This window comes from Schistocerca nitens, chromosome 1, assembly GCF_023898315.1.
Source record: "Schistocerca nitens isolate TAMUIC-IGC-003100 chromosome 1, iqSchNite1.1, whole genome shotgun sequence".
In the NCBI taxonomy this organism is placed as follows: domain Eukaryota; kingdom Metazoa; phylum Arthropoda; class Insecta; order Orthoptera; family Acrididae; genus Schistocerca; species Schistocerca nitens.
Genome location: NC_064614.1, coordinates 551,396,736 through 551,419,358, shown reverse-complemented (window position 1 = coordinate 551,419,358; position 22,623 = coordinate 551,396,736). Strand labels below are relative to the sequence as shown.

At 41.5% G+C, this 22,623-nt stretch overlaps 1 protein-coding gene across 2 annotated transcripts in view; it reads left to right on the top strand.

Annotated features, from left to right (window-relative positions):
* The window catches only part of LOC126254371 (polycomb protein EED), a 102,358-nt gene that overhangs the window by 60,274 nt on the left and 19,461 nt on the right, over positions 1-22,623 (top strand). For both annotated transcript variants that reach the window (XM_049955307.1, XM_049955306.1), the window contains 3 exons: positions 7,914-8,049; positions 20,345-20,508; positions 20,605-20,844. In XM_049955307.1, coding sequence (XP_049811264.1) covers positions 7,914-8,049; positions 20,345-20,508; positions 20,605-20,844 — 540 coding nt within the window. The remainder of the gene's footprint in view (positions 1-7,913; positions 8,050-20,344; positions 20,509-20,604; positions 20,845-22,623) is intronic.

Below are 22,623 nucleotides of genomic sequence, written 5' to 3'. Positions count from 1 at the left end.
TTACAAGAAGGCCTTTTGGCCGAAAGCTCAAATGTATGGCAGTCTTTTCGTTGCGCCTGTCTGCGACTCAGTGTCTTCTCTATATGGTGAGTAGCAATCTATCCTTTTCATAATATTGCTGTTACTCCATCCTGAATTTTCCAATCAAATACATAGTTACATTAAATGGGTAGTGGTGCTGACAGTGTTGTGGAGGGGACTGTTAGAAATCACCTATAAAACTAAGTCGTTAGATGGAGAAAACACACACACACACACACACACACACACACACACACACACACCTATCCATTTCATATTGCTGTAATTCCGTGTGTAGTGTTAATCACTGGATGTTTAAACAAGTGTATCAGTATGATGGATTCTGTGTGATGAAGTACTGCTGTTCCTCTGTTGTTGATGTCTTTGATTTCATACAGAGGTTTATTTGCAACAATACATATTTATTAAAACAAAAAAGTTAATAATTTGAAACCTACAGAATGTGTGTGCATTTACATACTTCAAAATATTTCATTGCCAAGAGAAACAAGCTTACTAGAGTATCCCGTTCATTATATGACTTACATTTCACAGGTTACACGAAGAAGGCTTTTTGGGATATGGGAGAAAATAGGTACAGTCTATTGATTTCTTTTTCATAATTGTTATTTTGTTGTGGTAGTATTGGTTGTTTGAATGTATAGTTGTGAAAAAAGGGAAACATAATAACCTGTTAACATCTAATTACATCTTTCCTCTTGAGGTTAAGACAGATCACATATGGCTACAGCCAAAAGTGAAATTGTGAATCATCATCATCTTCGAACAGTTTCCAGCCCCAGGCCGGGTGTGTTTGGAACATAAGCCTTGCCATCTAGTCCTGTGTTCCCACCATCTTTGTGTGTTCACTCTGGTCCAGCCTCTTTTTAAGTGCCCATACCATCTTAGCCTTGCTGTTTCTATCCTGCTCTGCAAGGGTTCGTGTTTCAGTATTTCCTTTACCCTTTCAGAAATTCTTCCAATTCGTATGTGGCATACAGCAAACCAGTGCTAAACAGTATTGGTTAAAAACAGTCTTGGTTGCAATTTTAGTTTTTTATTTTTCAACTATGTGTTTCGCCTTATTTAGGCATCTTCAGGTTATCTTAATTTGGTATTTTTTAGAAGGATCCTTTAGTCAGTGTAGCCAAAGGGCATCGTCGATTATATCAGACCAACATCGCTTTCGTTAAACTCAGTAAAAACTTTTCTAGATGGACACAAGTGACACCAAGAGGTGCATAACGCGTTTCCGTTCACAGGAGCATGGTGCATTATGCTTACTACCTGAGCCCCATCTAATTCGTTACTCGCTCCTGTGAACGGGAACACGTTATGCAGGTCTTGATGTCACTTGCATCCATCTAGAAAAGTTTTTACTGAGTTTAACGAAGGCGATGTTGGCCTGATATATTCGACCATGTCCTTTGTCTACACTGACTAAAGGATCCTTTTAAGAAATACCAAATTAAGATAACCTGAAGATGCCTAAATAAGGCGAAATGCGTAGTTCAAAAATAAAAAACTAAAATTGCAACCAAGACTGTTTTTAACCAATACTGTTTACCATTTCACTCCTCAACCTTTCTCTCCTTGTTACTTCTATCCTACTTCTGAGAAAATTCATTTCACATGTGTGTAATTTGCTTACATCTCTTTTCTTAATTACCCATGTTCCAGATGTGTAGGTCAGTATTGGGATGCTGGACATCTTTCTTCCAAGCCAGGCTCCTAACACTTCACAAGATTGCTTCTGCCTGTCTGCCACATTTCTTTCATTTTCCCCTATCACACTTCCCACGTTTTTCAATTGTTCATCTCCGGTCTGTACTCCACTAGTTGGTCTTTATTTCTTTCTAATTGTGTCCAGTATCGCAGATTTGCTTACATTAAATTTCATTCTGTACTGTTCACAGTTTCTTCCCAAGCATTCAGCTGTTCCTGAATATCCTCCCCTGTGTTTCCCCTGATCATCAAGTCATTTGTGAACACCATTGCTTTCATCTTGTCTTATAAAAAAAACTATAAATTGTTATCCTACATGTAACTTGTGCCAATAAATATTGCCTCGCTGGCCAGAGACAGTGGCCACACAAGTGCTTTGTGTGTGTTGGGTTGGGGGAGGGCGGTTGCTTAAAAGTGAACATTTAAATACTGTAATTTATTTGTAAGTAATCAGATGTTTGAAGTTGTTTTATACATGGGAGTTCGATTCTTTAATTGTCTCAGGTGCCCACATCTCTGCCCCCACTTTCCAGTCTTCCCCTCCCCCCTCCCCCTACACAACCAGTGCTGGTTTACCCCACATGCTATCATCAAAGTGTGTTGTGGCCTTAGAGTTTGCACTGTGGTGTGTTCTTATTGCACAAAGAACAGTCTGAATCTGACATACCTGTTCATGTAATTCTTGTCTTTTGTTGCTTTACCTTCTGCCAGGTGTGTACACTAAGTGTAGCTTTATAAATTCCATATTCCTATTATTGAGATTCTGGGTAGTTTTCCTTTTGAGAATCGGATATTTTGACGAATAATGAGCAATGTGGGCATACATCAAAAGTGCAGCACACCATGAGCTTTTTGCTCTAGCTTAATTCCAGTATTGGAAAGGATAGATTGTTACTCACCATATAGATGACATGCGGCCAAAACCTTCTTCAGAAAATAAAGGAAAATACACACACATTCACACAAGCAGGCACACCTTACGCACACATGACCCCTCATTCTGGCCCTTCTAGCCAGACTACAACTGGTGCGTTGAATGAAAGCAGCAATGGAAAATGAAACAAGAAGAGCGAGAGATGGCAGGAAATGGGTGGGTGGAGAGAAGAGTGCTGTCTGGTGGTGAGTGTAGGGACTAGAAGGTGGTAGGATAAGGCTGCCAAGGGCAGCGTTTGGAGGCTGTAGGGAAGGGGGGGGGGGGAAGAGCAGTAAAGGAGAGGAGAATAGAGGGGAAACACTGGAGGGTGCATTGGCACAATGAGAGTGAGGGTACTTGAATTGGGAGAAGGCATATGACAGGAGGCAGAAACTGTTGGTTAGAGGGTGTGGGAACAGTAGATGATCGTAGTTTGAGGCTGGGATAATTTCAGGAGTGGAGAATGTCTTGTAAAGATAACTCCCATCTGCACAGTTCAAAAAAGCTGATGGTGGTGGGAAGGATCCAAATGGTCTAGGTAGTGAAGTAACCATTAAAATCAATATTATGAAAAGGACACTCACACACACATGGCCACAACAGTCTCTGGCAGCTGAAGCCAGCTACGAGCAGCAGCACCAGTGCATGATGGGAGAGAGAACTGGGTGGGGGTAAGGAGGAGGCTGGGATGGGGAGGGGTAGGGATGGCATGATACGGATGAGGGATGGCATGATAGGGATGAGGGACAGTGATGTGCTGTTGGGGAGTGTGCAGGGATAAGGTGGGCAGAGGGTAGGGCAGCTAGGTGCTATCGGGAGGCTAGACAGTAGGTTGGAGAGGGGGGCTATCGGAAAATGAGGGAAGTAAAAAGACAGGGTGCATTGGTGGAATAGAGGGCTGTGTAGTGCTGGAATGGCAAAAGGGAAGGGGCTAGATGAGTGAGGACAATGACTAACAAAGGTTGAGGCCAGGAGGGGTACAGGAATGTAGGAGTTATTGCAAGAAGAGTTCCCACCTGCACAATTCAGAAAATCTGGTGTTGGTGGGAAGCTTCCATATGGTTCAGGCTGTGAAGCAATCATTGAAATGGAGAATGTCATGTTGGGTGGCGTGCTCAGGAACAGGGTGATCCAGTTGTTTCTTGACCATAGTTTGTCGGTGGCCTTTTGTGTGGACAGACAGCTTTTTGGTTGTCATGCCCACATAGAATGCAGGACAGTTGTTGCAGCTTAGTCTGTATATCACATGACGGGTTTCACAGGCAGCCCTGCCTTTGATGGGATAGGTGATATCTGTGACCGGACTGCAGCAGGTTGTGATGGGAGGATGTATGGGACAGGTCTTGCATCTAGGCCTATTACAAGGATATGAGCCGTGAGGTAAGGGATTGGGAGCAGGGGTTGTGTAGGGATGGACGAGTATATGCGTAGGTTCTGTGGATGGCGGGATACCACTGTGGGAGGGTTGGGAAGGATAGTGGGAAGGTCATTTCTCATTTCAGGGGATGACGAGAGGTAGTTGAAACCCTGGAAGAGAATGTAATTCAGTTGTTCCAGTCCTGGGTGGTTCTGAGTTATGAGGGGAATGCTCCTCTGCGGCCGGACGGTGAGACTTTAGGAAGTGGTGGGTGAATGGAAAGATAAGGCACGGGAAATTTGCTTTTGTAGAAAGTTGGGAGGATAATTACAGCCTGTAAAGGCTTCAGTGAGACCCTCAGTATGTTTCGAGAGGACCACTCTTCGCTGCAGAGGCGATGACCACGGGTGGCTAGGCTGTACAGAAGCTGCCACTGTTCCATACCTGAAATGAGAAATGTCCTGCCCACTATCATTCCCATCCGTCCCACAGTGATATTCTGCTGTCCATCGAACCTACATAATATACTTGTCCATCCCTACACAACCCCTGCTCCCAGCCCCTTACCTCATGGCTCATACCCTGTAGTAGACCTAGATAAAAGACCTGTCCTGCACATCCTCCCACCACCACCTACGCCAGTCTGGTCACAAACATCACCTATCCCATCAAAGGCAGGGCTACCTGTGAAACCAGTCATGTGATCTACAAGCTGAGCTGCAATCACATTGCTGCATCGTGTGTGGGCATGACAATCAACAAGCTGTCTGTCTGCATGAATGGCCACTGATGAACTGTGGTCAAGAAACAACTGGACCACCCTGTTGTTGAGCACGCTGTCCAACGCCTTCTTCATTTCAATGATTGCTTCACAACCTGTGCCGTATGGATCCTTCCTACCAACAACAGTTTTTCTGAATTGTGTAGGTGGGAACCCTGCCTACAATATATCCTATGTTCTCGTAACCCTCCTGGCCTCAACCTTCGTTAGTCATTGTCCTCACCTATCTAGCCCCTTCCCTGTTCCCATTCCAGCACGACACAGACCTCTATTCCACCAATGCATCCTGTCTTTTTATCTCTCTCCTTTTCCGGTATCTCCCCGCCCCCTGTTTTAACCTCCCAATTGCACCTAGCTACCCTACCCTCTTCCCACCTCATCCCTGCCCGCTTCCTAGCAGCACGTCACTGTCCCCCACACCTACTCTGCTATACCTCCCCCTCCCCACCCCAGCCTCCCTCTTACCCCCACTCAGTTGCCTCTCCCGTCATGCACTGCTGCTGCTTTGCTCGTAGCGTGGCTTCACCTGCCAGAGACTATGGTCGTGTGTGTGTGTGTGTGTGTGTGTGTGTGTGTGTGTGTGAGAGAGATCTATTTTTTTTTTCTTTTTTTAACAAAGGCTTTGTTGGCTGAAAGCTTTTTTGTGGCAGTCTTTTTGTTGAAACTTCCTGGCAGATTAAAACTGTGTGCCCGACCGAGACTCGAACTCGGGACCTTTGCCTTTCGTGGGCAAGTGCTCTACCATCTGAGCTACCGAAGCATGACTCACGCCCGGTCCTCACAGCTTTACTTCTGCCAGTATCTCGTCTCCTACCTTCCAAACTTTACAGAAGCTCTCATGCGAACCTTGCAGAACTAGCACTCCTGAAAGAAAAGATACTGTGGAGACATGGCTTAGCTACAGCCTGGGGGATGTTTCCAGAATGAGATTTTCACTCTGCAGCGGAGAGCTTCTGTAAAGTTTGGAAGGTAGGAGACTAGGTACTGGCAGAAGTAAAGCTGTGAGTACCGGGCGTGAGTCGTGCTTCGGTAGCTCAGTTGGTAGAGCACTTGCCCGCGAAAGGCAAAGGTCCCGAGTTCGAGTCTCGGTCGGGCACACAGTTTTAATCTGCACACTCCGCTGCAAAGTGAAAAACTCATTCTGGAAACGTCCCCAAGGCTGTGGCTAAGCCATGTCTCCGCAGTATCCTTTCTTTCAGGAGTGCTAGTTCTGCAAGGTTCGCAGGAGAGCTTCTGTTAAGTTTGGAAGGTAGGAGATGAGGTACTGGCAGAAGTAAAGCTGTGCGGACGGGGCGTGAGTCGTGCTTAGTAGAGCACTTGCCCGCGAAAGGCAAAGGTCCCGAGTTCGAGTCTCGGTCGGGCACACAGTTTTAATCTGCCAGGAAGTTTCATATCAGCGCACACTCCGCTGCAGAGTGAAAATCTCATTCTGGAGTCTTTTTGTTGTGCCTATCTGTGACTCAGCATCTCTGCTGTATGGTGAACAGCAACTAACCTTTCCATAATATTGTTGCATTCCATCCTGAATTTTCCATAGTTTGATTTAGCCATTGAAATCAAGCATTTTATGGTAAGCTGCATGTTGTGCCACAGGGTGGTCCACTTTGCTTGATGGTCACAGTTGGGTGATGGCGATTCATTCTGGTGGACAACTGGTTAGCAGTCATACCAAATGGAAAAACTGTGCAATGATTGCGGCAGAGCTGTTATGTGACATGTCTGCTTTCTTATGTAGCCCATATTCTGATGCATTAGGATAAGCCTGTGACAGGACTGGAACAGAAAATGCTGGATGGGTGGATTGGGCATATCATGCACCTGGATCTTCCACAGGTTTTGACTGTCATCATGTGTGGAAATGAGACACACCCTACCCACAGCCCTTCCCACCCATCCTAAAGTGGTATTGCACTGCCCACACGTACTACACCAGATCCTTCTCCATCCCTATGCCACTCTCACTCCCAACTCCTTTGCCACAAGAGTCATAACCAAGAAGACCAAGGTATAAAACCTACCCAGTTCATCAATCCAGCACACCTTGCTCCAGTCCTGTAGGCAGGAGGCAGGACCACCTGTGAAAGCAGTCACAGTATATACCTGCTCTGCTGCAATTTATGCACAGCATTTTTTGTGTGTATTATCACCAACTAATGATTCAAATGAATGAGTAGCCACTGCAGAGTTCACCATCCAGTGGCTGAATGCACTACTGAGTACAGCATGCTCTATTTCAGTGATTCACAATTCATGCCATCTGGATTCTTCCCCTCAGGACCAGCTTTTCTGAACTGTGTAAGTGGGAGCTATTCTTGCAATACATCCTCCGTCCGTCCGTCCGTCCGTCCTTCCTTCCTTCCTCTATTCTGTTTTCCACCCCCACAACACCACGAGTTGCAAAAATGCACTGGGTCTGGTACTCATGTGTTGCATTCCTATCCGTTGCACCTTCTGCCTCTCCCTCCTGTATTGCTATCTTGCACACCTGCCTTGCTTCAAGCCACCAGCCTCCCCTTCCCATCCCTGCCTCCCACTTCCACCTTTTTTTCCACCGTCACAATGTTCTTGCACAGGTGTGTGTGTGTGTGTGTGTGTGTGTGTGACTCCTAAATTATTTATAAGCTCTGATAATCTCAGTGTTGGTGGGAATCCTAACCACAGTGAAGGGGGAAAAATCAGAAGTACATAACAACTCAAGTTTGATCACTTGTTGTTGCTGCCATTATCACTGCAACCAACACCAGTACAGCTAGTTTTTGTACAGAACCAATGTGTTGTAGGCAGAACTTCTTCAAACTGCTTTAACAAGGACACCAAGTGTTTAAAAAATAGGTCTGTGAACTTAGTTCATCATTTGAGTTAACTGTGAGCTATGATAAGTGCTTTAACCTTAAATTAATGTACCAGATTAGTTATTTCTATTCACATCACTTGTTATTTTCTTCTGATTCATAGGATTTGTCTGGTTCCTATTGAAGATGGTCATTTTGATATTCTCTGCAAATAAAATAAGTCATTTGAGGCAAGATTATAAAGAATATTTTATAAAAATAACAGTTTGTGAATTTTATAGGAGTCTTAATTGCTTACATGAAAAGGCCTTGACTGACATCCAGGTCGATGAAAATTATTACACTTGTGCCTGGTCATATGAGGAAGAGTCTGGGAAACCATTACTTGCAGTTGCTGGATCTAGGGGCATTATTAGAATATTTAGTCCCGCCACACTGTCATGTATACGGCATTATATCGGTAAGTAAAGTAAAATTTTATGTGTAATGGGATGGAAAAAAAAACTATAACTTGCACTCTGTGTAACCACTGCTGTAAGATGCGTGTTATATTTGTAGAGGGCTGTGTGTCTTGTTTGAGATTATGTTTTTGAGCAACTTTTATAAACAGTTATGTAGGTGTGATATGCATTCTGTCTTGTTTTCTAACTTTCTTCTGTTGTTGGAATGTGTGTGAAGGATTAGATTGTCAGTTTATTGAATGATTTTTGGTTCATACACACAATAAAGCACCCCCTGTAAACAATGGACCTTGCCGTTAGTGGGGAGGCTTGCATGCCTCAGCGATACAGATAGCCATACTGTAGGTGCAACCCCAACGGAGGGGTATCTGTTGTGTTGAGAGGCCAGACAAACGTGTCGTTCCTGAAGAGGGGCAGCAGCCTTTTCAGTAGTTGCAGAGGCACCAGTCTGGACGATTGACTGATCTGGCCTTGTAACACTAACCAAAATGGCCTTGCTGTGCTGGAACTGCAAACAGCTGAAAGCAAGGGGAACCTACAGCCGTAATTTTTCCCAAGCCCTGCACCTTTACTGTATGGTTAAATGATGATGGCGTCCTCTTGGTTAAAATATTCCGCAGGTAATATAGTCCCCCATTCGGATCTCCGGGCAGGGACTACTCAGGAGGACGTAGTTATCAGGAGAAAGAAAACAGGCGTTCTACGGGTCGCAGCGTGGAATGTCAGATCCCTTGATCGGGCAGGTAGGTTAGAAAATTCAAAAAGGGAAATGGATAGGTTAAAGTTAGATATAGTGGGAATTAGTGAAGTTCGGTGGCAGGAGGAACAAGAATTCTGGACAGGTGAATACAGGGTTATAAATACAAAATCAAATAGTGGTAATGCCGGAGTAGATTTAACAATGAATAAAAAAATAGGAGTGTGGGTAAGCTACTACAAAAAGCATAGTGAACGCATTATTGTGGCCAAGATAGATATGAAGCCCACCCCTATCACAGTAATATAAGTTTATATGCCAACTAGCTCCGCAGATGACGAAGAAATTGATGAAATGTATGATGAGATAAAAGAAATTTTTTAGATAGTGAAGGGAGACAAAAATTTAATAGTCATGGGTGACTGAAATTCGATAGTAGGAAAAGGAAGAGAAGGAAACGTAGTAGGTGAATATGGAATGGGGGTAAGGAATGAAAGAGGAAGCACCAGGTAGAATTTTGCACAGACCATAACTTAATCATAGCTAACATTTGGTTCAAGAATCGTGAAAGAAGGTTGTATACTTGGAAGAAGTCTGGAGGTACTGGAAGTTGCCAGATAGATTATATAATAGTAACACAGAGATTTAGGAGCCAGGTTTTAAATTGTAAGACATTTCCAGGGGCAGATGTGGACTCTGACCACAATCTATTGGTTATGAACTGTAGATTAAAACTGAAGAAACTGCAAAAAGGTGGGAATTTAAGGAGATGGGACCTGGATAAATTAAAAGAACCAGAGGTTGTACAGAGTTTCAGGGAGAGCATTAGGGAACGATTGACAAGAATGGGGGAAAGAAATACAGTAGAAGAATAATGGGTAGCTTTGAGAGATGAAATAGTGAAAGCAGTAGAGGATCAAGTAGGTAAAAAGATGAGGGCTAACAGAAATCCTTGGGTAACAGAAGAGATATTGAATTTAATTGATGAAAGGAGAAAATACAAAAATGCAGTAAATGGGGCAGGCAGAAAGGAATACAAACGTCTCAAAAATGAGATTGACAGGAAGTGCAAAATGGCTATGCAGGGATGGCTAGAGGACAAATGTAAGGATGTAGAGGCGTATATCACTAGGGGTTACATAGACACTACCTACAGGAAAATTAGAGAGACCTTTGGAGAAAAGACAACCACTTGCATGAATATCAAGAGCTCAGATGGAAACCCAGTTGTAAGCAGAGAAGGGAAAGCAGAAAGGTGGAAGGAGTATATAAAGGGGCTATACAAAGGCAATTTTCTTGAGGACAATATTATGGAAATGGAAGAGGAGGTAGATGAAGATGAAATGGGAGATATGATACTGCTTGAAGAGTTTGACAGAGCACTGAAAGGCCTAAGTTGAAACAAGGCCCCAGGAGTAGACAACATTCCATTAGAACTACTGATAGTCTTGGGAGAGCCAGCCCTGACAAAATTCTACCATCTGGTGAGCAAGATGTATGAGACAGGTGAAATAACCTCAAACTTAAAGATGAAAATAATAATTCCAATCCCAAAGAAAGCAGGTGTTGACAGATGTGAAAATTACCGAACTATCAGTTTAATAAGCCACGGGTGCAAAATACTAACATGAATTCTTTACAGAAGAATGGAAAAACTGGTAGAAGCTGACCTCGCGGAAGATCAATTTGGATTCCGTAGAAATGGTGGAACACATGAGGCAATACTGACCCTACGACTTATCTTAGAAAATAGATTAAGGAAAGGCAAACCTACGTTTCTAAAGTGTGCGTCATTTATGTTGGCAGCCGAGTTTAGGTTTGTTCTGCGCATCTGGCGTCACAAAACACAGTCAGCCAATGAACAGAGAACGACGTTGCCAGATCTCGACTCCAGTGCAGATCATGGACGATTGTCTTCAGTTTTAGAAACGTTCAGTCATAAATAAAGTAATAGAACAAAAGCAATGTCTTGATAGCAGACTTTATTTTATAGAAAGTTTGGAAAAAGCATTCTTTATACCAATTGCTTCATATTCTATTAATTAATTAAACCAAACAAGCAATAAGACTCCTAATTCAGGCGATAGCAAGGAAAGGTGTTTGTATCAATCTCACGAACCGCTTTTTCGCAATAAAGAACAGCGGTAATTGTTTATTTCCTATTGCACTTAGACGTAGCGTGAATATTCATAGTGATACCAACAGTGTTTGTCAGTATTTTGCGTCACGTGTTATAGTGCTCAAGGAGTTATGTGGTCAGACGAGCTGCGTTAGCGTAACAGTGAAGGTGTTTGGCCTCTATGTGAAAGGTTATGAGTTCAATCCTTGTGCTGTGCTTGATATTTTCCTTATTTAAAAACAGTATTGAAGTGCCATACTTCACGAATTTTATTCGTTTGACTGCAACTTTTTGAAATTTCTAGTGCTTTGTCTCTTCATTAACCCTTTCGCTGCTGCAGACACGTGCTCCCTGCATTCCGCGCTGTGCGCGATTTTGTCATCACTGCACTGCTCGCCTGTGCAGACACATGGTGTTCCCACTGCTTTGACACACTTATCATTCCATTTCACAAAGACTATTTGGCCCAAAAATTTGATTTTTACACGGATTCTTGACTGATACCTTCCCCCCATAAATGACTTAATTTTGTTTGGATGTTCAACACAGTTATTATGCAGCATTAAATGTAGTAAACCATTGCACGAAATTTTGAAGAGTTTGCAGAGGTAAAAGTCCATAGCGTATACTTTCCGTATGGTCGATTTTAGTTGCCACAATGTTAAGAATGAAATGTGAACAAGATACCCAAATTTCATTTAAAATTTACTGTATAACAATATCTCATTTAATGTAAGTACCACATAGGTGTCGTATGTAATACTGAGAAATATTCCGTCTTTCGCGACTGTAATAAAAGTTTTATTTACACCGGGCGCGTTTGGCTTTATTTTAAAGCACTTCAATCAATGAAAGGTATTGCACATACACAATGGTACTCATGTTCTCTTTCTTGTTTTTGTTCCACAGTCGGTTTTACCAATGGTATTGAAATATATTCCCCTTCTCCAACTGTAATAAGCGACTTATTTAGACCAGACACGTTTCTCTCTTTTGAAGCATCTTCAGTGGACAGTATTTTGTCTCCTCCATTGCCAAGTCACCTTTGTGCTGCGGTAAAACAATATTCAACGTTTGTGTTGGCTGATAAGTGTTTTAGCAAATAAATGTTGTTTGTTATTTTATTTATTTAGTGTATGGCTCATAACATCACAGTAAAAATTACAGAAACAACACGATTTTAAAAAAAAAATCGCATGTGTATAAACAGAGCAATACATAACAGTTTGTATATAAGGACACCGCCAATTGTAAATTTACACTCACAGAAGAGCAATCACAAGCAGACGTCCAGCTTAGATAGTAAATAGTCGATTGCCTCTTGGGTCGCCATTAGGAAATCCTGTGGGTCACCCTCGTATGCCCTTAGTGGGCATTCCTGCACGATGTGTTTGACCATCTGTCTCTCAGCGCCACAGTCGCAAGCGGCCAAAAGAAGTTTACTCCATCTGTGTAAGGAGTCGGCGTATCTCCCACAGTTGGTTCTGATGCGATTAAGAGTTGACCAAACTTTGCGAGGGCAATCAAATCCTTTTGGTTTACTAAAGATGCATGGCATACTGTGGCAGTTTACTGCTGTTCTGCTCTCCCATTCCTCTTTCCATCGCTCATTTATTTTAAAGTTGGTTTGGTGCAGAGCCTGTGCGGTCTTTAGTGGAGGATGCCAAGACCGGAGTCGGTTTCCTTGGATGTCGTGAGTATCTTCATGGATTTGTAATTGAGGGTTGGTCATGATTTTTTTTAATTTCTCTAACCAGAGCGTGTTCACGGCGCAGGTTAGGAGGGGCTACGTTACTGAGAACGGGCAGCCACACTGTAGGAGTTGGCCTGATTGTGCCTGATATAATACACATTGTTGCATTAAGTTGGCTGTCTACCATGTGTATGTGTTTGCTGTTGAGCCACACTGGGGCACAGTATTCTGCCACTGGATACACCAAGCCAAGTGCGGATATTCTTAAGGTAGATGCTGTGTAGCCCCAAGTGGTGCCACAGAGCTTCTGCAATATGTTGTTGCGTGTTTTAAGTTTCGCTGCAGTTTTCGTCAGGTGTTCTTTGAATGTTAGTGTCCTATCTAGGGTAACCCCAAGATACTTTGGGTGTTTGTTGTGATTTAGTAATTTCCCGTCTAGACAGACTTGTAGTTCTCTGTTGGCCATTTTGTTGTTCAAATGGAAGGCAGATACTTCCGTCTTTGTAGCACTAGGTTGTAGCCTCCATTTTCTAAAGTACTCGCTGAGAATCCCTAGGTCACTCGTAAGGATAGCTTCGGCAGTTTCTATATTTCTGTGGGCTGTTGCTAGAGCCCAGTCATCAGCATAACCAAATTTGCACGATCTGGTTGCAGGCATGTCAGCGATGTAAAGGCTGAAAAGAAGGGGCGCAAGGACAGAGCGTTGTGGGAGTCCATTATTGAGTTTCATCTGTTTATTCTCTCATTCCCCATTATTACTTGGAAGGTTCTATTTGACAACATATCATCAATGAGGTTGGTTATCTTCTTGCAGGGGATGGCACAGATTAATTTGTACATGAGCCCCTGTTTCCAAACTGTATCATAGGCTGCTGTTACGTCTATGAATGCTGCAGCTACTTTATGTTTCTTCAGGAACCCCGCCTCTATATATGTTGTCAGTGATAGGACTTGATCTGTACAGCAGCGATATGGACGGAATCCTGCTTGTTCGATAGGGATTTTTTTGAGTATAGTCTGGCCTATTCTGTTGAGGAGCAGTCTTTCTAGTAATTTATAGACCATACTGAGAAGGGCAATGGGGCGGTAACTCTCTGGTCTATCGCCTGGTTTACCAGGTTTCAGGTCTGCGATGATCTTTGCTCGTTTAAGTGAGGGAGGAATGCTACCCACTTGGAGAATGTCCGTAAAGAACTTAGCCAGCTATTGTTTTGTGTAGGCTCCAACATGTATGAGGAACTCAGGGTGGATACCATCGAAACCCAGAGCTTTGCCTGATTTAACCTTCTTCAGGGCATTGGTAACCTCCTCGATGCGAATATCTGATGAATATTCTGAGTCCATTGCACGGGTCCTTTTTAATGTTTTTAAGTCTTTCTTCACTTTTGTTGTGTGCTTTCTATTTCGTGGGGCTCTAGACGCCGAAACTATGCGGGATGCAACCTTGTTGGGAGATATTTCGTCCTTTCTATGTTCAGGTGGATTTGCGCCTCCAAGTTTACGCAGTAAGGACCAGGCTTGTTGGCTTGACTTTGAAAAGTCTAGATTTTCAACTGTATTCTCCCATTTTTTCTGTCAAATAAAGTCGATGTTATGTAATAGTTCATCTGCTATTTCCCGGTCCCCATTCTTGAGGAACTCCGCGTACAGGTCATCGCATATCCCTGTCCAACCGGGAATGTATTTTTTGCGGTACCCTCTTGGGATCGCTGTTTTCGCAGAGCTAATGACCGCTCCCACAAACCTCTCATAGCTCTTGCTGGTTGGAGGGATCCAGCTCAAGGTATAATCAAGTTGTTCAGAGAATTTTGTCCAGTCAGCTTTTGTAAAATTCCACCTTGGTCGAGGGTAAGACCTTATTATCAGGATGGATATGCCGATATTAATAAGCACAGGGCGGTGCTGGCTATGAGGGAAGTCCGTCAGGACCCTTCTAGAGGCTGTCAGTGGTTTATCGTTTGTATCCCTCGAAACAAAGCACAGATCCGGGATATAGTCGCAGTTCCATGCGGCTGATCTGAATGTCCCTCGGTCCTTGGCATCAAAGACCAGATATGTATTTTGTTCCTCGGACCAATCGACCAGCATGTCTCCATTGCTATCATTCGAACTATATTTCCACATTTCATGGTGACTATTATAGTCCCCAACGTATACGTTTGGGTGTGGGTGGATCTTTATCACTTCAGCTGGCCATGTAGTAGCAGGAGGTTTGTAGATGTTAGTTACTGTAACTTCTCCTATTTTGATGACAACTTCATGGATATCATTTGCAATGGAGGCTTCAACTAGAAAGGCGTCCTCTATGTCCCCACGCACATATGTCGCAACGCCATAGTGTCTGTCATACGTGGCTCCAAGTAGATCATATCCCAGTATCCTTCCTCTAGCTTCAAGTTGGACTCTATTTTCAGCATGATTTTCCTGTATGGCTACCAGGTCAATGTCGTTATCGTGTAAAATTCTCTGCAATACTTGACATTTTGCTCTGCTTATGCCCTCAGTGTTGAAATGGCAGATTCGGATGCATGGTCCGAGATCCTTTGTCAGTTGGTCCCTAAAAGGACCGTTGTATGTATCTTGCATAGCGCTTTGTCTGTCGTTCTGTTTCACTGTGATGTGGGGCAGGAATTCTTCGTTCGGTCTGCCGCCAGTTCTGTTAGTTCATTTAGCGTTACATGTTGTTTGTGTGTGCCACACACAAGAAATTATATTTGACATAGCTCAGAGCACTTCACTGATAGACGGTATATTCAAGTCCTAATGTTTTTGTAAGTCCACAGTTTTGTTTAAAGTATTTTGTCTACTGCCTTTTGATTGATTGAAGTGCTTTAAAATAAAGCCAAACGTGCTCGGTGCAAATAAAACTTCTGTTACAGTCGCGAAAGATGGAATATTTCTCTATATTACATACGACACCTATGTGGTACTTAAATTGAATGAGATATTGTTATACAATAAATTTTATATGAAATTTAGGTATCTTGTCCACATTTCATTCTCAACATTATGGCAACTAAAATCGACCATACCTCTGCAAACTCTTCAAAATTTCGTGCAATCTTTTATTATATTTAATGCTGCATAATAACTGCGTTGAACATCGAAACAAAATTAAGTCATTTATGGGGAGAAGGTATCAGTCAAGAAAATGTGTAAAAATCAAATTTTTGGGCCAAATAGTTTTTGTGGAATCGAATGATAAGAGTGTCAAAGCAGTCGAAACACCATGTGTCTGCACAGGCGAGCAGTGCAGTGACAAAATCGCGCACAGCACGGAATGCAGGGAGCACGTCTTTGTAGCAGCGAAAGGGTTAATGCGGTCGTGGTGGCTTTACTTCATGTACTGCGCGCTCCCCCCTAAACGTAAGCTTGCGAACTTTGCTATACTATGGCGCTGCCTCTCTTGGCGTGTACAACTGGCAACGCAGCAATCTCGCGCATCTGGGCGGGCATGCACGAGCCACCAAGATAAAAGAATTGAACTATAGCATTTGTAGAGAAAGCTTTTGACAATGTTGACTGGTATACTCTTTCAAATTTTGAAGGTGACGGGGCTAAAATACAGGGAGCGAAAGGCTATTTACAATTTGTACGGAAACCAGATGGCAGTTATAAGAGTCGAGGGGCATGAAAGAGAAGCAGTGGTTGGGAAGGGAGTGAGACAGGGTTGTAGCCCATCCCCGATGTTATTCAATCTGTATATTGAGCAAGCAGTAAAGGAAACAAAAGAAAAATTCACAGTAGCAATTAAAATCCATGGAGAAGGAATAAAAACTTTGAGGTTCGCTGATGACACTGTAATTCTGTCAGAGACAGCAAAGGACCTGGAAGAGCAGCTGAACGGAATGGACAGTGTCTTGAAAGGAGGATATAAGATGAATATCAACAAAAGCAAAATGAGGATAATGGAATGTAGTCAAATTAAATCGGGTGATGATGAGGGAATTAGATTAGGAAATGAGATGTAGTAAATGATTTTTGCTATTTGGGGAGCAAAATAACTCATGATGGTCAAAGTAGAGAGGATATAAGATGCAGACTCTCAATGACAAGGAAAGTGTTTCTGAAGAAGAGAAATTTGTTAACATCGAGTATAGATTTAAGTGTCAGGAAGTCGTTTCTGAAAGTATTTGTATTAGTTCAGTGAAACTGTCAGAAAAAAAGCCTGTACCTTGCAAAAGGTGGGGTAGTAGATTTTATTTTTTTAACTCGTTCATATTGTTGGAAAGGTTAGAAAACGAAGTTTTGCCAACAAAATTTCTCTTGGGAAAACTTTCTGCAGTCAAAAAATTTCGGACTTTTTTCAGTTTTTTCAAAATATGTTTCATTTGCTCCTATCGCTTTCATGTCTATTTTCTTTTTTAAAGAGCACAAAATCTCTACAAATTTGATTCTTACCATTTTTTTCTACTCCCAGTATCGAAGGCACTACAGCACGTCAAAAAATACCATTTTTTTTCAAATTTTCGAGCAAAGTGGCAAATTACCTAATTTTTGAACACTGTTATTTCAGTTTCTATTTGTGTAGTATAAACATATTACTCATGTTATTCATAGGAATTTACCATCTCACTCTGCTGCAGGGCCAGGACAAACAGCATCATATTCAGTAATTACGAACACATTCATGTCGGATTGCGTGAAGTTTATTTGTGTTACAATATGTAATACGATTGCATGCGGGTGCCATACATTTTCTACAGTTGATTGACGTTAATGATCAGTTATAAGAAAAAGTATGTAGGAATTGTTCTTTAGCAGACAAAAGAGTATTTATTCTTTGGCCTTCATTCCACTGGAAGATGTGAAGTCAGGTGGACCGAGTAAATTTTTTGTCATTGATGGAGGGTACCTTATCCACAAAGTGACTTGGACTCGAAATGTTTGCTTCAAGTCAATAGCCCAAAGCTATGTTTCTTACCTGCAATGTCATTTTGGATCTCAATTTGCTATTGTATTTGATGGGTATCCATGTGAGGGAGACAAATGTAGCACAAAGAGTGCTGAGAGGATTTGTAGGTCCAAAAAACATTCTTCGGTTGACGTTGTGGTTGAATCAGAGATGGTGAACCAAGTCCCTCAGGACAAGTTCTTGTACAATGAACGAAACAAGATGCGTTTGATCACACTTCTTAAAAAGGAACTTCTGGAGTGTAGCATTGAATGGCTCCAGGCACAAGAAGCTGCTGACATATGATTGTAATATCTGCCATTTCAAGAACCAAAGATTTTGGAAGTGTTGTCATTGTAGGAGAAGATGTTGACCTGCTTGTGCTCATGACCGGTTTGGGGCAAGGCATTGAAAACTTATTTTTCTTAAAGCCAGGAAGAAGAAATGCAGAAGACAAGTGGTTTTCCACTGCAGCTTACAAGTTTGACAGTTAATATATTCTGTTCACTTACATCTTTAGCGGATGTGATACAACATCCGCTTTTTTTGGTCAAGGAAAAATTAAGTGCTGCAATATTGTTGCGAAAAATGAACACCTAACCTCAGCCCTTTGCATGTTCAATAAACCACATGCTGCCCGTGTAGAAATAATAACAGCAGGAGAACAGGTTACTATCGCATTGTATAGTGGAGGTGTCAGCAGTTCCCACACACTAGACCATTTGCGGTACCACCTATTCGCCAAGTCTGCCACAAAAAGCAAACTGAATCTTGCCCGGTTGCCACCTACACAAGATGCTGCACAATGTCATTCGTTGTGGACTTACCAACAAGTCCAAAGTTGGATGGGAAACTGGAAACCTCCTGAGAAATGGGGCTGGAATCACAGTGACCACGGTCCAATACCCGTTATAATGAGCCAAGATCAAGCACCTCAAGCACTTCTTCACATTGTTTCATGCTCATGCAAGCTGAACTGTGGCGGAGCGTGCTCCTGCAGAAAATCGGGTTTGAAATGTTCTTCAATTCGTAAGAAATGTATTGGGGTCAACTGTGAAATTGTGCCAAAATTTTTGTATGAAGACAGTGAAGAAGATGTTATGGAGGATGTTGAGGAAACCGCTGACGAAATCAACGAACTTGCTGAGGCTGACTCGCTGTTTAAAGAAGAGGTCAATCTGGGATCAACTCTATGTACAGACCCTGAATCCGTAACTGGTGACATTGAGGAACCTGGCCCATCAAAACGTTGGAAGTGATGCTCATATCTGTCTTAAGTGCGCTAAAGTGCGATATTACAAGTATTGCACACCCAGAACTGTCAACATTTTTTAGTAACTGACAATGCATTGTAATTGTAATAAAGCTACTTATTTTTAATGTGAACTGCGTGGCTTTTATACACAAGAATAATTACCTACCTAATTAGGTTGCCTATTGCAGCTAATAATAGTTCAGTTTCCTGAGACAAATTAATTTGTGTGCATGCGTGCGTGCGTGCGTGTGTGTGTGTGTGTGTGTGTGTGTGTGTGTGTGTGTGTGTGTCTTAATGATGTATTTTTATATTTATAGTTTTACAAATACCAGGGCAGATGTGCCCCATAGTGAACTTGAGGTAGTGATGTAAGAATCACAATAGTTGGGTGCCCAGCAATCCTGATGTTGCATACAGAGAAATTGAATACCTGAAAGTGAGGTGATAAATTCCAACATATAACATGATGTATAATGTATTTATACTACACAAACAGAAACAGAAAAAATAGTGTTCAAAAATAAGGTATCTTGCCACTATGCTCAAAATTTGAAAAATTGGTATTTTTTTAGGCGCTGTAGCGCCTTAGATATTGGGAGTAGAAAAAAATGGCAAGAATCGGATTTGTAGAGAATTTTGTGCTCTTTAAAAAAGAAAATGGACATTAAAGCGATAGGAGCAAATGAAACTGAGATATTTTGAAAAAACTGAAAAAAGGCCAAAATTTTCAAAGTTTTTTGACTGCAGAAAGTTTTCCCAAGCGAAATTTTGTTGGCAAAACTCGGTTTTTTAATCTTTCCAACCATATGAATGAGCTGAAAAAATAAACTCTTCTACCCCACCTTTTGCAAGGTATATCTGCAATTTGACTGGACTATATGGAGTGTAGCCTTGTATCGAAGTGAAACATGGGTGATAAATAGAGACAAGAAGAGAATAGAAGTTTTCGAAATGTGGTGCTACAGAATAATGCTGGAGATTAGATGGATAGATCACATAAGTAATGAGGAGGTATTGAATAGAACTGGGGAGAAGAGAAATTTGTGGCAGAACTTGACTAGAAGAAGTGATCGGTTGGTAGCACATGTTCTGAGGTATCAAGGGATCACCAATTTAGTATTGCAGGGTAGCATGGAGTGTAAAAATCGTAGAGGGAGACCAAGAGATGAATACACTAAACAGATTTAGAAGAATGTAGGCTGCAGTGGGTACTGAGAGGTGAAGAAGCCTGCACAGGGTAGAGTAGCATGGAGAGCTGCATCAAACCAGTCTCTGGCCTGAAGACCACAACAACAACACACATTTTTTTTTTATTTTTTCCATTTGAAATCTTATAACATTTGCTGAGATTTTAAGTTTTCAATGTCACGGGTTAAATTTCAGGTTATAAATTCAGTGTTAGTGTCAACTGTAATTTTTGGTGATCCCATTGTTCAGTAAGCCATATCTTATGTAACAGTGTGAAATATGTTGCATGTTAACAATTATCGCTCTCATTATCTCTCCCCTCCCCCCCCCCCCCCTCACGCGCTCTTTATTAGTGCAGTGCTCTTTTATTTGAGAAATAAAGTTAAGAGTTAAAATGCAGTTCTGTGGACTCAGAATATAATTTCTTAATGCCATTTTTATTTTCCAGGTCATGGACATGCAATAAATGAGTTAAAGTTTCATCCTAAAGATCCTAATCTCCTGTTATCAGTATCCAAGGATCATGCCTTAAGATTGTGGAATATTAAAACAGATGTGTGCATTGCTATTTTTGGGGGCGTAGAAGGTCACAGAGATGAAGTATTAAGTGCGGTAAGCTGGAATATGTTTTTTGTTATTTGTACCAATATTAATGCATCATATTTGTCATTATTTAACAGTGCTAATTAAATCTTTTGTGTGTTTAAGGATTTTGATTTGTTAGGTGAGCGCATAATGTCATGTGGTATGGACCATTCCTTAAAACTGTGGCGTTTAGATAAAGACAGCATGCGTGAAGCCGTCAGGAATTCATATCTTTTCAATTCAGCAAGGAGCCTGAGACCATTTGACTCCCTAAAGGAGCATTTTCCAGATTTCTCAACTAGAGATATCCATCGCAATTATGTTGATTGTGTTAGATGGCTGGGAGATTTTGTTTTGTCAAAGGTAAGCACAGTGCACATTTAATTTTTCTGTCAGTTTAATAATGTGAAAACTTTATTTATTTCTTTGGGATTCATAAAATGTCAATAACTGGCTGCAAATTGACAGAATACCACAATAACTAATTCTCAGAATATCACTCTTCAAATTGAGTATTATTTCTGAAATTAGTCCTTAGCAACTGCCTGTATAATCGGATGACACTGTATTGGCGACTGTCATCTGAATTGAATAGACCATGGAAATTAAGAATACAGTATTATTTATTAAATATTGTTGGGTCTAATAGGTGATGTGTGCACTAGAGAACTGCAATTTTTGCATGAAGAGAGTTGGAAACTTCTCAAAAAGACTTTGCATGAAATGATAGATTTGAATATGTAACGATCTTGCTAAGTAGAAGCATAATAAGAGAGCAGGCAGTTCGGTGCTCCCAAATTATTGCTGTAACAGTAGAGTCTTGTTGATATAGGAAACTCTTCATTATTTTAAAATTCCATTTGTATGCTTTGCCCATAGGTGCTTGTCAGAGATTTTAACACAGTAAATTCCCACCTGCCACAAAGGTAAGGTAACTGATAGCCTCATGGAGTCAGACATAAGTATCCTAAACTGTGGGCGTGCAACATACATCAGCACTGCTTTTGGGATAATTCTTCAACATTCGTACGTGATTATACTCTCCTGCCCTGACAAAGCTAATTCATTGGAATACTGCAGACAACCTCCACTGTCATGGTCTGATCCCAATCTACTTTCATATGTTTGATAGATGGGTACACAATATAAAACCACTAAAATGACTAATTGCCAAGAATAACAGAATGCTGTGCAGTCATTAGCCCATTTTCCAACACAGAGATGTCATGTTGATAATAGTTGACCACATTTCTAGTAGAGTTCAACAAGCCATTGTATTATTTGTGTTATTACTAGTTTCACACTTCAGATGATAGCATCTTCAAGTATTCATTGATTCAGTGGTAACATGTTAGTCAGTGCTCTGCTTGGCACTATAGTCAACAAATAGTCCATGGCTTTAAGTGTTTGAAGATGCACTCATCTTAAGAGCAAGAATTTCATGCTGTCAATGGTGGCAAGCAGATTTCAACCGTTAATGTGTTTCCATCAGGTCACTGAATATCAGTTGATGCTCTCATTGTAAAGAAAAACTAGTAATAAAGCAAATAATAAGTAGCATGTGGCAGTTTCTCTGTACATTAATTCCCAATGGTTGCTGTTTCCCGTGCAAGTGACACCTGTGTTTGCTAAATTGTGGAATTATGTGTAGGACGAAGAAGTGTAGTTCTTATTCTGTGAATCCAATTTAGCTAAACGTGTGTGTGTGTGTGTGTGTGTGTGTGTGTGTGTGTGTGTGTGTGTGTGTGGGCGCGCGTGCGTGCGCAAGAATTAAAAACTGCACAAAGTCCTTTGGGACAATGGTTTTCTGTAAGTGTACATATGGAGTTAGTACTTTTCAACAAACTTTATTCAGTTGGATAGCATCCACATGTGTGGAGACCAATTCCTACTAAGATCTGGGGAAATACCATTTGCTCCCACCTCCCAAGTTGCGTAAGTAGGATACTTTAGTGAAGTAAGTGTGTGGTTATTGCAGTCATGTTAATTGTAATTTTATCTTACCTGAAATCATATCCAATCACATAGATATCTATTGTAAACAGTCGCTGGGTTACTCAGGCTTGTATTAGATGAAAAACTTACATGAAGCACCTCAAAAAAATCATGTACCTCAATGATGCCCTTAAAAGTAATTCTAAT